The sequence below is a fragment of the Rhamphochromis sp. 'chilingali' genome (genome assembly GCF_963969265.1).
Source record: "Rhamphochromis sp. 'chilingali' genome assembly, chromosome: 17".
In the NCBI taxonomy this organism is placed as follows: domain Eukaryota; kingdom Metazoa; phylum Chordata; class Actinopteri; order Cichliformes; family Cichlidae; genus Rhamphochromis; species Rhamphochromis sp. 'chilingali'.
The window spans coordinates 6,726,498-6,741,456 of NC_137944.1; the positions used below are offsets into that span (position 1 = coordinate 6,726,498).

The following is a 14,959-nucleotide window of genomic DNA, read 5'->3' on the forward strand; positions in this document are numbered from 1 at the left end:
ATCATTTACGTAAACAAACCTTGAGTCTGTTGGACAAGTAAGATTTAAACCAGCCTAGTGCTGTTCCTTTGATCCCTGCAACATTTTCAAACCTTTCTATGAGAATATTGTGATTGAATGTGTCAAAAACAGCACTGAGGTCCAGTAGAACCAGAATGGTCACCAGTCCATTATCTGAGGCCATGAGAATATCATTAGTAACTTTCACCAGAGCTGTTTCAGTGCTATGATGAGCTCTAAAGCCAGATTGAAACTCTTCAAACAGGTCGTTATTGTTTAAGTGCTAACACACCTGATTGGCAACTATTACCTCAAGAATTTTAGATATGAAGGGAAGATTAGATATAGGTCTATAGTTCATTAAGTTGTCTTGATTAAAAGAGGGTTTCTTAAATAGAGGTTTAATTACAGCAACCTTAAAATCCTATGGTACGTATCCATTTTCTAAAAATAAATTCATTATATCCAAAACTGGAGCAACAATTAAAGGAAATACCGCTTTAAATAGTTTGGTTCGGGATTAGGTCTAACATGCAGGTATGTATGTAGACCATGTCTACATACCTAAATGTCATAGTTCAGCTGTGTGCAGGCAGGAACGAGGAAAAGGACCCAAAATGCAGACTCTCGGAAGACTGGAGTGAAACTCAAAAACGGCAGCTTTATTGCTGGTTGGAAAATAAGAGACAATACAAAACTAATCCACGGGGAGACACACAGCACAGGATTAGTGCCGTTTACGACGCGACAGGGAGCACAGAAAATACAGGGCTAAAATACACAGGGCATAACGAGGGGAATGAGAGGCAGGAGGTGAACACTGGTGGGAGACATCAGGGCTAACGAGACCAAGGAAGCAAAACTGAAAACACTGACATGAGACAAAGGCTGTATCCCAATTCAGGGTCTGCAGCCTTAAAGTACGCAGCCTCAACGATCCTCAAAGGCTGCGTACTCAAAGACCGCTAAGGCCGGAAGTAAGAGGCTTGTGCTAATTTTGCATTAGTAGTACTGCTGTGTTTGTTGGATCATATTGCTGTAATTATTTCTATGCTTTATATATTCTGAGGTAAGTTGATCTATAGTGTTCCATCATATTCTATAAATATGTTATGTGTTTGTATACTTTGTGCCCAGTTTGACCCATTTAGCAGAAGTCAGCCTGTTTAAGGCTCTGATATCTATTCTGTAGGACTTAAAGCAGTTATGACATGACATGGTCTGATTTCCTCACTCAATAAAGGAATATTTAATATATCAGTCTACTCTTCATTCTATCACAAACGGTTATCACAGCTCGTACATTTTATTTTTACACATATATGTCAGCATTGAGCCAAATTTAGTAATACCAACATATTAAAAGAACAACATTTGTCTCTTATATATAATACATCGATATATACACTGTCAAAGATACTTGTCTTTGAGTGAAGATTTAAGGTGATGGGAAATATAAATAACTGCAACTTGAATCTTTACTGAAGCTCAGTATTTGACACAGAGTTCAAGTTCACTGCTGTAATAACAAGTAATGATTAATATAATAATAACTTTAATATTGGCCATATTATATTTTCATTGCCATTGCCACTTTAGTTTCATGAACAACATTAGTTAATTGTTAATTACTAACTAATTTTAAAATGACTGTTCAGTACAGAAATGAAGCCCAACAATCATGTTTTACAGTCCCGTGGTCTCAGCCTCAGATACTTATCACATCAAAGCTCATAGAAAAACAAACACATGAACAAAAACAAATGAATTTTCTCCTTTATTTCTGTCAAACAATACTGTATGAAACTGTTAGCAGAGCTGCTCTGGGCCACGTCATGGCATAATATTTTTGAGGGAGAATAAAAAGTCAACACACATATCTTATTTCTGACGGAGGACTCTGCCACTACACTTCTCCAGTCCATTCACAAAGTCGTTGCATGGTGAGACATGGATAGGAAGTGGGCGGAGCCTTTTACCGTCATTTTATTGTGACGCAAAGTACAAACACCTGTGGACACACAATCCAACACCCCCACTTGTACACAGGTTGGGGAAAAACAGTCCTCCGAAAAAAACATCTTACATTCCAAACACAAATACAGAGAATTTGTCTAACTTAGACTTTGAAACTGGTTTCGTCATCATATCTGCTACCATTGACTCAGTTGGACAGTAATCAATGAGCACTTTCCTTTCATGTACAGCTGACCTTATAAAATGATATTTCACATCAATGTGTTTACATCTTTGTCTGTTCACTGGATTTTTTGACAAAGCGATTGTTCCCTGATTGTCCTCCAATATCATAGGTATTTCATACTCAAACTCATCAAGATCTTGAATCAAATAAGTCAAATACATACACTCCTGAATTGTTGCTGCTAATGCCATGTATTCGGCTTCACAAGTTGATAGTGCTGTAGTTGTCTGCTTTTTGGTTTTCCATGATATCAAAGGACCATTTTCATTTAGGCTTACACAATAACCTGTCATACTGCGTCTATCAGAAACATCGGATGCCCAGTCTGCATCACTGTATGCTTGTAGACCTAGTTTTCCACTTGAACATTTCCTAAAACACAGTTCTTTTCCTTGACTACCTTTTAGATACCTCAGAACATGTTTCACTGCTGTCCAATCATCAACAGTTGGCGCATTGAAGTGTTGTGACAGTTTGCTGACAACATAGCTTAAATCAGGTCGCGTACAATAGCTCAGATAAATAAGACATCCTACCGCTTCACGATATCTCCTCACATCTGGTAATGTCTCGAATTTATCAGAATGAGTCCATTTCTGTTCACAGGGTGTTAACCTTGGCTTACAGTTTTGCATGTTAAATCTTTTTAAAATGTTCTCAATATATATTTTCTATGACATTTTGACACATTTTTTTCTTGAAGAAAATCTATTCCTAGAAAATGGTTAAGTTTCCCCAGATCTTTCATTTGGAATTTAGAAGAGAGCATTTCTTTCACGCCTGAAAGCACATTTTCATTGTTAGCTGCAATGAGTAAATCATCCACCCACACTATGATGATTACTTTTTCACTTTCAGTTTCTTTTGAATACACACAATGATCAGCAATATTTTGTCTAAATCCACAACTGCTTAAATAGTCATGTAAGGTTTGGTTCCAGTTACGACCCGATTGCTTCAGCCCATAAAGTGATTTCTTTAGTCTATACACCAGTTTATTAGTCTCACTTGATTCTGTCTCAAAACCTTCTGGTTGTTGTATATATATTTCTTCATTTATTGGTGCGTGTAGATAGGCGGTTTTTACATCCATCTGGTGAACCAACATATCATCCTGAACCACTTTCTGCATCAAAACTCTCACACTCGATAAATTAGCAGTCGGTGAAAAAGTCTCCTCATAATCAACTCCTTTTGTTTGACTAAAACCTTTAGCCACAAATCGAGCTTTATATCTGTCTGATCCGTCTGAGTTCTTTTTAACAGCATAAACCCATTTACCCCCCACTGCTTTCTTACCCTCTGGTAAAGTGGTTAAAGTAAATGTGTCATTCTCCTTAAGGGATTGAATTTCTTCATTCATCGCTTTTTCCCATTCTTTTGACTCACTTGACACAATAGCTTCACTAAATGATGTGGGTATTTCACACAACAATCTGTAGCAATAATCAACACTAGTTTGCATCTGTTCATTTTCACACTCTTTCACATCCGTGATATAATCACTCAAATAATCAGGTCTCTTTCTGATTCTGGATGGATAACGTGTAGCTCCAGCATCTACTTTATCCTCAGTTTTAACCTCGGACTCAGTTTGACTGCTTTCACTACCATCTGGAATGTCCTCATCCTTCGTCTGTTTGGGTTCACCATCTTTTCTGGATTCATAAACCTCATCTTCATACATCTGATCACTCTGTGTTTGTTGATCCATTGTCGCGGGATTTAGTATTTTTATCAATCTGTGCTTTTCAACCTTCCCGGTTTTTGGGAAATAGATCAAATATGCTGGACTATTTTTGTCATATCCCAAGAAAACACCTTTGTCGCATCTTGGATCCAGCTTTCCCCTATTTTGTTTATAAGCATAGCACAATGATCCGAATTTTTTCATTCTAGAAAGATCAGGTCTTTTTCCAGTTAACATCTTATACGCTGTCTGACCTGTGCGTTTGTTAAAACATCGGTTCCTAATCACTCCCGCGGTTTGTACTGCATATGGCCATAAAGACTTTGGCAATTCGCTCTCAACTAACATGCATCTCGCCATGTCAAAAAGTGTACGCCAGTTCCTCTCTGCTGTTCGGTTTTGATGAGGCGAATATGGCGCCGAAGTTTCCTGCCTAATGCCGTGTCTACTTAATAAATCTCTGAACTGACTGCTTGTAAATTCAGTTCCATTATCAGAACGAATGCACTTGATTTTCCCATATGACGCCACATCTGCAATAAATCTTTCAGTTGCTTGAGTTGTATCACTTTTGTGTTTCAGATTATATACAAATGTTGCACCTGAATAATCATCAACAAACGACAAAACAAACTTAAACCCTTCTTTAGAGTTTGGCGTAATCGGACCAGCCAAATCCGTATGTACCAACTCTAATGCTGCCCTGGCCTTTTCATCCGGTTCTCGGTTCCTAGTTTGAATAAACTTCCCTTGTATACAGGCTTCACATTGCATATTTTTGTTGATTTTACCCTTAATTTCCATTCCATCAACGACATTTTGCAGATTTTGAACATCCTCATAATTACAGTGTCCTAGGATTTCATGCCACGTTTGCATATCAAAACATCCATTACATTTATCTTCAAACTCTTGCACAGTGTTTATAAAGAACAGTCTCTCGTGTTCATATATAGGGAATTTTGTTCCATCAACATGTTTAAGAAAACTGTCCCCGTGTTTGAAAACCACAGTGGCTCCGTTACTAGTAGCTGCTTTTACTGACAAAATGTCCTGTGGGAACGATGGAATGTAGAGTGCTTGTTTCAATGTTACCTTGTGGCTGCGTCCTTTACTGTCGATCATACTTATCTCAGCATCTCCTCGCCGCTTTGCAGCTCCTCTGCTCCGCCTTCCGTCAGCCAACTCTACACAATGAGCCTCGGGTTGAAATGTGTCATCAAAAGTCTTAAAACTCTCGATCTTCGTGAAGATATGTGACGTCGCTCCCGTATCCACCAATAGCTGGTTATTCAGCATCTCTTGGCCGCCGTCCGGGACCCTCTGGGGTTTGGAGCCCGTCTTGAACGCGTAGTCCTTCTCCACGACCCCTCTCGCTTCATCCCGTCTTAGCTTCCTTCTACAGGTCGCATCTTTGTGTGTACTACTCCGGCAAAAACTGCACCATACTCTAGATCGGCACGTTCTTGCAGTGTGTCCCTTTAGTCGAAAATTTAAAACACACAATCTCATTATTCTTTGATCTTCGGTCATCTGCTCGCCATGAAGTAGAATCCTGGTCTGATTGCACTTTTGTCCTCATTACGTTGTCATTAGTTATAGCCACACGCATTCGCTCGGTTTCTTCATAACTTCTGAGTTTTACTTTAAAATCTGAAAATGTGATTTTTGCTTCACTCTGTGTAACGTGCACAATCAGGGGTTTAAACGTCTCTGGTAGACCTTTCATTATCATTGCGATCAGAAGTCCATCAGTTAGTGACTCACCCGCATTTTTTAACGCTGTGATAATTGCTTCTGCTCGGATAATATAGTCCGTCACACTTTCATTCTTTTCATTTGTGAGAGAAGTGAGTTCGGTGTACAGACTTATGATCCTTGGCTTGCCCACTCCTGCATAATGACCTCTCAAAATTTTTAGGGCCTTCCGTCCGTCATCAACTGCATCTCTCATAACTAACGATAAACTTTTGTCATCCAGAAATTGTATCAACTCTGCATATGCTTCTGCATTTTTGTCATCATCTTCACCATCGGCTTCTTCATCACCCTCAGCCTTTAAGATGACATCTTTCAAACCTTGTAGTCTGAGATGACCAAGGAACTTCGTTTCCCATATCTCATATTTCCTTTCATCTCCATCAAATTGCAAACGGGAATATCGACTGCCCGACTCTGCCGTGCGTCTGCTCATGATGCACAAAAACGCTTACTCACTCAATCGTGCCAAACTTTTAACACCTGCCGGTAACTTGTGCAGCGGAAGCGTGCTGGGCCCATAACCTGTTAGCAGAGCTGCTCTGGGCCACGTCATGGCATAATATTTTTGAGGGAGAATAAAAAGTCAACACACATATCTTATTTCTGATGGAGGACTCTGCCACTACACTTCTCCAGTCCATTCACAAAGTCGTTGCATGGTGAGACATGGATAGGAAGTGGGCGGAGCCTTTTACCGTCATTTACCGTACAAACACCTGTGGACACACAATCCAACAGAAACGTTACCAGCGGTGAGTATCATGGTTGCTAGGCAACCTGAGCAGTGCGACGGAGCCTAGACCGTCCCATTTCACAAGCCTCTCACTTCCGACCTTAGCGGTCTTTGAGTACGCGGCCCTTGTGGACTGCTAAGGCTGCGTATTTTAAGGCTGCAGACCCTGAATTGGGATACAGCCACAGAGACAGAACACCAAACCATGATAACCGAAACATGGGAAAATAATAATCAAAACTGTACACTAAGAAAGCAGAACAACAAAGCATGGAGCAGCAAAAAACCAAAACACAGACAGCAATAAATACAAAACACACAGTGAAGGGAAAGGGTGAACACAAGACCCAGGGAACACAGATAAACGTGAAGGCAAGAGGACCTAAAACAGTGAATAAAAAATAACCACAAACTCAAAATGCTGGGTCGAGAGACCCAGGACCATGACACCTAAATGCATTGAGTTGCCACTATGTGATTGCCCAATTAGTGAGTAGTTAACGAGCAGTTCGAGGTGTACCCAATAAAGGTCACTCTTTTTTACATTTGTTTTAGAATTGCAATATCCTCTTTACACAGGGCCAGGAAAGCATTTCCCCTTGAAAAATAAGATAATAGAAAACAACCTATATTTGTATTCACTCAGGTTCTCTTCATCTAATCTGATAACAGATAAATGAGAGAACAAACCAAAAAATAAATAACTTATCAGTCAAATACTTTTTCATACCACTTTGTAAGTACGTAACTGTATTTACTTAGTATAACTGTGAATAATTACACAAAACCTTAGTGTTTCATATAAAAGCAAAGCTTCATATGTCTTCTTTCCAACAAGGTAAAGCAGGCTTTTATTACAATTAAGTTCAACATACAGTGGTTCATTTGGTGTGGTCATTTTGGAACATTTACCAGTTATCTAACCCACATGTGAATTGGAAGGACTGTGTAAGAATTGGCGGGACAACTACACACAAGCCTCATTATTATTCACACATGTGTGAATATTCATGAGGTCCTGCTATTACACACGCTACCACCAGGGACACTCTTGGTGATACACAGATTTAACACAAAATCAAGTTTATATGTATTAAACCGACATCTTGATTTTTTTGTTTTTTTAGGGTTAGTGGACCAATAGAAACCACTCTACGTTGTTAGATTTCAGTCAAAATTAGCAGGACACCGCCTCTGTCCTGTTAATTCAAAATGTCCTTCTAGTGTGGTGTGTATTCAGACGAAATGTCCAGCTAATACATGTTTACCAACGCACACACACACACACACACACACACACACACACACACACACACACACACACACACACAAACAGAGACACAAAAAAATGGCGGGGGAAAAAAAGCTAGCATTAACGCTTCAAAATGAGCAATCCAAAACTAATAAAGTACGACACAATGGCCATCTTTTATATACAGTCAATGAAAGACAGCAGGTTTAGAACTGTGCAAAATACAGAGTCACGAGGTAACGATATACTTCAATAACACTGTGTAAACTCTTTTTTTAAAATGCTAATAAACAGATATTTATTAGCTTGTAAAAGTCCTGTGCTACAGCTTTCAATCATTATTATATAAGAGTCACATAATGCAAAAAAAAAAATCTGGTGTGAAACGTAGAAAAAGCTGTAAACTTTAGTAACTTCTAAGTATTTTTCATCTTTGTGGCAGGACTGGCCTTACCTTCAGTCAGCGCCTCCCTAACCTTGTTGGCATCAGCAGACAAGTAGAGGTTGGTTTGCCAGGCCTTCAGGTAGCCAATAGGACTGCTCCCCCCCGTCATACAAAACCTCTCAATGAACAAGTCTGTGGATGAGAGGAACAAATAACAACAAGGTTTTTAATTTCAGTACATCATCTGGTGTTAAATGTCAGCATTCAGTCCATCATCAGCATTACAGATCCATTACAGTGTTGATAAATGCATCTATTTGCATGTTAGCATACCAGCAAACACCGCATGACTTCAAAGAGTCGCTTATATAATCTATATTTGCACTAGAAGCTGGGGCTCTGACTGTCAGGGAGTTCACGAAAGGGTCACTTCGGGGGCCGTGGACGGCAAAAAGGAGCGAAGATGTTCTAAAGACATGGTGAGAGGATAAACTTACAAGTACTTAAAACATGGAGAGGGTCCAGAGAGGGGGTTAATAGAAGGGCGGGAAGACGGAGGCTGTGCAGATGAGAGGAGGAAGCGAAAAGACTTGGTGGGAAAGTGTCTGTTTACATTTTGGCTTGGGAGGCCTTTTAATTCGCTGCTGTGGACTGATCCACCGAGCAGTGGACAGTCGGTATGTGGAAAATGAGAAGAGACTGATATTAGGTAATTAGATCCACGAGTACAGATCTGCGGATTATATCTGTGTCCTTGGGTAAAATGAGCTGGTATTTATGAGGGAAAAGAGGATGGGGGGCTATTAGAAAGGGCACGGGAGTAAAATAGAGTAATATCTGGTGATGGATTGAGTTTGATTAGAGTTGAAGGTCATAATAGAATGAAAAGGTAGGCGACACCTAAGATATATGGAGATGAAGTAAGAGGAGGAGGTTAGTGTGGACGGGAGATTTATAAAAAGAGAAATGTGAAGGTTATTCCAATTATTTAAAGCTGCAATCGCCGAGGCATGAATTTATCTTCATCCACAATAAAGGTCCACTGGCCTTTTTTTAGCACAGGGCTTCCACAACGTTTGGGAACTTAAAAGAGGCAAATAAAATATCAGAGTACATTAAAACTCCTACTCCATGTAATTTGCTTCTATATGTTGTAAAATTGTCATTTTAGAGCCTAAACTGCAGCAGCTAATGACCTTCTGAGACTGTAACGCTGCAAAGCTAACTGTTATTCCAGTCTACGCTGTACTCACTGACCTTTAGTGTAAAAAGTCAGCTGCAAGTGAAAACACACATTTGATTTGCTCTAAAGCAGATGATATGGATACAGTAATTGGACAGCTTGAATATTAACTGAGTTTGTGTTATACTCTGATTAGAGAGTTTCCCTTACTTTTTTTTTCCAAGCAGGGTATAATCTAAATGCTTATATGTTGTAACCGCTCCAAAAATAACAAAAGATGGCTTAAAATGTTCTCGGTACATGCTGCAGCAGGGAAGACCCGAACTCTTTCGTAGCAAGCATTTTTAATTTCTCTTTGCTGTTTGGGCTGATTGGGACCTCATGAATGTAAAAACAAAGAATGATGTTTTTACCTGATTTTACTCTACAAGGGCTTGATATCCACATTTGAGGACATTCGTTTTAAATTTTGATAGAACAATGGCATTATAATGTCCCCGTAAGTGCATATCAGGCCCAAGTAGAGCAAAATTTAGTAATCTGGTCTAGACAACCCAAAATGTGATGTCCACATATATGGACGCCAGGTCCTAGGAGGTTAAAGCTGTGCTAAGTCTAAGGCAGCTGTGTCCATCACCAGGTCCGGGTGCCAGAAACGTCCTATGAAGACTTGGACTTTTAATTGTATTTTCACAAGTTTTTTACCTTTTCTTACTGATAAAGACCTCCCTCTTGGATATTCATACAGCAAAGTAATTAGGTATCAATTAAACAATTTGATGACAGAAAAGTCTCTGGGTTTTTTCTCTACAAAAATTTCTATTGGTGTTTTTTGACTATCTACATGGCCCACGATGCTAAATGAGTTTGCCATCCCTGGTCTAAGGCCTCAGTCACACAGACCTACAGATCAGTTGATAACACCTGGGCAACTTCTATTTTCTAGGTAAAAACATGTATCCCCCAATAGGTTGGCAAGTGGTTGCTGGAGGTTCCTCGCTCTCAGGTGAAAATTGGGCACAAAACAGGTGGCAGATCAAAAACATTTTTGGATTTGTTATAGATGCTAGTAGACTGATGCAACACTCTCAAACTACTCTCCAAGCAGTCGTTAAACTGTGAAAAGTGCAAAGCAACGGTGAACATTCTCCCTTTCTGGTTTGCTTGTAAACCTTTCTTTTTAAATAAATTTTGCTTGGAGACTGCCAGCAACCATCAGCAACCATCTGCCAACCTGAGGTTAAAGGATATCACCGATCCATCTCCGGGCCTGTGGAACTGAGACCTTACAAAAACACAAAACAACTGACGTCCATGTACATGAGCAAATAGATGCTCTTTCTTGAGTTTTCCATTTTTTCATGAGTCCAAGCTGATAAGAAATGTCTGTTTGTTTGTTTGTTTTTTAGCTGGATATAAAAAAAACTTTGATCAAGTTTTGCCTCAATGTATTATAGGCTCAGTAAGTTTATCCCACGTCATTCCAAAGAACTGGGAAAATATGTGGGAAAATATATACCCCACTGCGAATAATTTGCAGAGCCCACTGTCGACTATAATAATGTAATATTAATATAGGAGTAAATGCTGAGGCAAACCAGGCAGGTGCAGCTCTGTGCTGAATACAGAACATACGGACAAGCAGGCGGACAAAGCGAATATTCTTCAGGCTGAAACAAGCAAAGTTCGATATTTTTGTGCAGTTTGGTGGCTACATTTGTATGTATAAACCTTGCCTGTTGCTGTTCTGGTAATCAGTTCAAAATGTGAAGTTCACTTTTAAAGACACATGAAAGAAACAAAGGCAGATAAATGTAGTGTGACTCATAATCAGGCTCTAGGCAAAACGAGCTGGACTCCAGAAGGAACAGAGGAACTGTGTTGCTTTAAGCCCCCTGAGTAATCTCCTCTCAGTTACTCAAAGAACCAACTGTCCTCTGAAGATTTTCTTAATGGTTTATTTAGCTTTGTAGTCAGACCCTGGTGAGTTTGACCCCCTCCCCTTCCCCTACGCTGTACCGCACCTCATCCTGTGTTTCAGACTGGTGCAGGAGCGTGGGAGTCACTCGAGGGAAAATATGCTTGCCATTGACGTTCTTGTATCTTTTTCCCCTGTCTATTAAGAAAAATGTTTTCATCTAGCTTCTTTGCATGATTTATTTGCTTGTTCAAAACATCTGAAACATGGTAATAAAACAGGAAATCAACATGACTGAAAAGACACTGCAGAGCACCCAGAACAAGCTACAAGCTAAGGTAGAATTCTGCCCCTGCACACGTCCATTATTCATAGGTGTATAGTGCAGGAATTTAATACTTGATTCTGCCTCGAAAAACAGTTTGGGTGCGCTGATAATCAAAAATAAACACGTCCAGTTCGCACATCCAGTTTCAAGCTAGAATAAATGATCCTCAATCTTTTTAACACGGCTTTGCTACTCAGAGAGACCCACTGCAGGAAAGATGCTCATGAAACACTTATCAATGTTATCAGAGAAGCCATGTTTCCTTTAAGTGTGCAGGAACGCTCAGAGGTCAAGCGACTGTTTGAATGCCTCACATAGAGCCACCAGAGAGGATCTAACATGGCGGCATCTGGAAGGCCGAGTGTTGCTTTGGTGGCTTCGCTCAGACTTGTTTTTGTTTCGGGCCTCTTGGATTATTCTTACATCCCAAAGGGAAATAAGCTTGAACCCACTCCCGTCATGAAGCCCCGAGGATCTGAAAATATTAGAGCAACTGAACAGGAAGTGGTCTGTGAGAGGGATGTCATCACGGGGTCTGAGAGTTTCCCTGGGAAGGATCCTGTCAGTCAGCTGTTCATACACTCCACTGTTTGTCTCTCAGCTGAGCCTGCGTCAGATTCTGGATGATGTATGGATGCTTTTGGGTGCTGGGTTTGGACGTTAGTGGGAAAGCGTGCACTTATTGGAAGCATTAAATTGAGAAAAAACCCCAGAAAAAAGCAGATGCATTTATAGACTATTTTTTTAAGTTATACAGGGATTACCTGCTTCACTTAGTAAAGTTGTGATTGATCAGCAGCAGCCCTAAACTTATATTTTGGAGGAAAACTAAGTATAATTATTTAGCTTTTTGTCACGTCAGTATTTTTTCTTTTTCTTTTTGTCCCTTGGTTGAACTAAAGATTCTAACTGACACACATCAAATGCTATTTATTTATTATTTTTCTTTTCTAAAAAACATCTTCCAGCGTACCTCTCATCATTGATAATAACTTCACCTCCCAGGAATGTTGTTAACCCTGATCATGCTCTAACATTTGCTTCTAACATCCACACCTTTTTACTTTCTCAAAGTACTCTATAAAACACACATGCACTGTCTTCTGTGCTTTTAGGTAAACGTTGCTCCATGTGTGCGCACTGCTGAGAAAAGACAGAGACAGCAACTACCATTCACACTCCGATGCAATGGAGTATGAATATGATCTTGCCCAATGATATCTGGCATGCAGACTAGGGGGAGCCAGGGATTGAACCACCAGCCTTCCGATCAGTAGATGATGCTCTACCTCCTGAGCTACTGCCACCCTGTATAAATGCCCTTGCTTATCTAACTGATTAAGAAATTTTAAGGACACATGGTTGTACATTATCCAGATTCCTTGACACACAATCCCCTCGAGGCCCTCAAATGTCAGAATGTAATCCCCTACAACCTTTCTGTCATGCCCACTTGAGGTCTTCAAAACGCGATGCAGCTTTGAAGGTAAATGTCAAAATACTCCAACATCCTCACTCCTTCTTTCCTAATTATAACTCAGTCTTAGGCCTCGGTAACAGCAGAGTAAAAATAGAGTTGCAATCTCTGTACAACTGGGACAAGCTGGTGGGTTAGCAGATGAACATTAAATGTTACTGTTCTTAAGAAAAATGTTCTTTAACTACTTGTCAGAAAGCAATGCTAAAAGCAAAGTAATGGTAAAGTGTCCTTTCAGCCTTAGCATCAATCTGGGGATTTGCTAGCTTTCGTTAGCATTGTTAGTGTGCAGATGTTTGCAAAGAGCCGAAGTTGTGTTAGCAGCATAATGTACTTGTTTCTGATGTGGACACAGTTCCCATTATTTTCCTCCTTCCTCATGCAAACTGAAAACGAAGAAAAATGGCCTGTTGTTTGACCTTTTTTTTTCTTTTCTGCAGATAACTGAAAAAGTCAAGGCATTACTGTGACTGTAATTACAGATTCTGATTGGTGCAGTAATGTGTTATATTACTCTGTTACTGAAAAATTTTATGTGATAACAGTAACATGTTGCTTTGGAACGTGTTACTGTTATTGCTAATGAGTCACACAAACATGGAGTTTGCGCGGAAACAAAAGTCAGTTTTGGTCCAAAATTCAAGGATTGCAGTTATTACCTATGATATGAAGAGAGGTGATTCCAATTCCTGTGTCAGCACTGTCATGGACATAAAGAAAAATGGCTGATAGCTACTTACTGCATACAGCAGATCTGAGCACATTATATTTTTTCTCCTGATTATAAACCAAATGAGGTCTTTAAAGACTCTGATTTCAAAGACATGATGTGGGGGGCGGTGGGCATAGTTCAGATTGGCAACATGGAGAGTGTGATAATAAGCTTGTCAAACTGATAGTGTCTCTGTGGGTGCTTGAAATTTCAGATATATAATTGACCTATCAATGGACTGTTATCCCATGACAGGAAGCTATTTAAACTGAGAACTCTGTCTGCTGCATAGCATCTTTCAATAGTGCCACGTAGGGCGAGTAATTCATTTTCAGTGGCGTACACTGACAGTTTTTAGGCTTACTGTGGTGGTTGATGGTGTTGATGAGCCGGATTCCAACGTGGGCATGGTTATATGTTACTAAAACGATGTCGAACAGTTCTTCACTTTGGGGGTACAGCTCTCGCAGACGAGCGTTAACCGCCTCCAGAGCCTGTCAAGACAGAGAAACAGTCAGCTGAGAAAAATCAAGACCAAAAAAGAATTTAAGAATTAAAAAATAACATCTGTGTGTGCTTGTGTGACTTTAACCTTGACAAAGGGGAAAGCAGGCCCAGGAGCAAAGGGTTCGTTCTCATGTTCAATTTGGTATCTCAGATATTCCTCCACACCTTGCTGCTCAAACACCTTTTGCTCCCGCTCAGTCCGGAACAGGACCCGAGAGGAAACAGCTACGGTCACTGCGTTCTCTGGCTTCGGCTGCAGAAAACCAAAGTCAAGGTGGACAATGGAAAGATAAAGATGAACAAAAAAAGAGAACACCACTGAACAGTAATGATAAGGTTAATGGGAAACACAGAGAGGAATGCGTGCCCGTTATTTAAAGAGTGCGTGCTGTTTTGGTCTATTATTGTTATCTTCACATCAGTGTGTTAAATGCTATCGATGTTAACTTCTTTGAATGCCATTACATTACAGGAGTCATTTCGAGTGATAGAGAATGAAGGCTATGTATATTCAGAAACTCAACTATGTAGTCTCACAAAAATTGTTTACAGGTACAGCATTAACTGTTTATGAATTAAAACCATTTTCAGAGGCTGAAAAGTAATCAGACAATTTCATGACTATTGAATTAGAGCTGGAAGTCTTCACTTCAATCACATTGTGACTGTTTGAGTTTATGGAACTGTCTCTTTATGTTTTTTAAGAATATAGATGAAAGAATGTGCTATCTTGGGTGAATTTTAAAGCTGTTTGATATTATAATGTAATTTCATAGAATAGAGTATCTAGTTGGCAAAATCCCTTTATAA

The 14,959-nt window shown here is 39.7% G+C and overlaps 1 protein-coding gene across 1 annotated transcript in view; it reads right to left on the reverse strand.

Annotated features, from left to right (window-relative positions):
- Positions 1-14,959, reverse strand: part of nt5c1aa (5'-nucleotidase, cytosolic IAa) — a 48,527-nt gene that overhangs the window by 23,403 nt on the left and 10,165 nt on the right. Inside the window, exons 3-5 of the mRNA XM_080863961.1 lie at positions 14,235-14,402; positions 14,007-14,136; positions 8,094-8,216 (exon numbers count right to left, since the gene is read on the reverse strand). Of these exons, the coding sequence (XP_080720087.1) occupies positions 8,094-8,216; positions 14,007-14,136; positions 14,235-14,402 (421 nt within the window). The remainder of the gene's footprint in view (positions 1-8,093; positions 8,217-14,006; positions 14,137-14,234; positions 14,403-14,959) is intronic.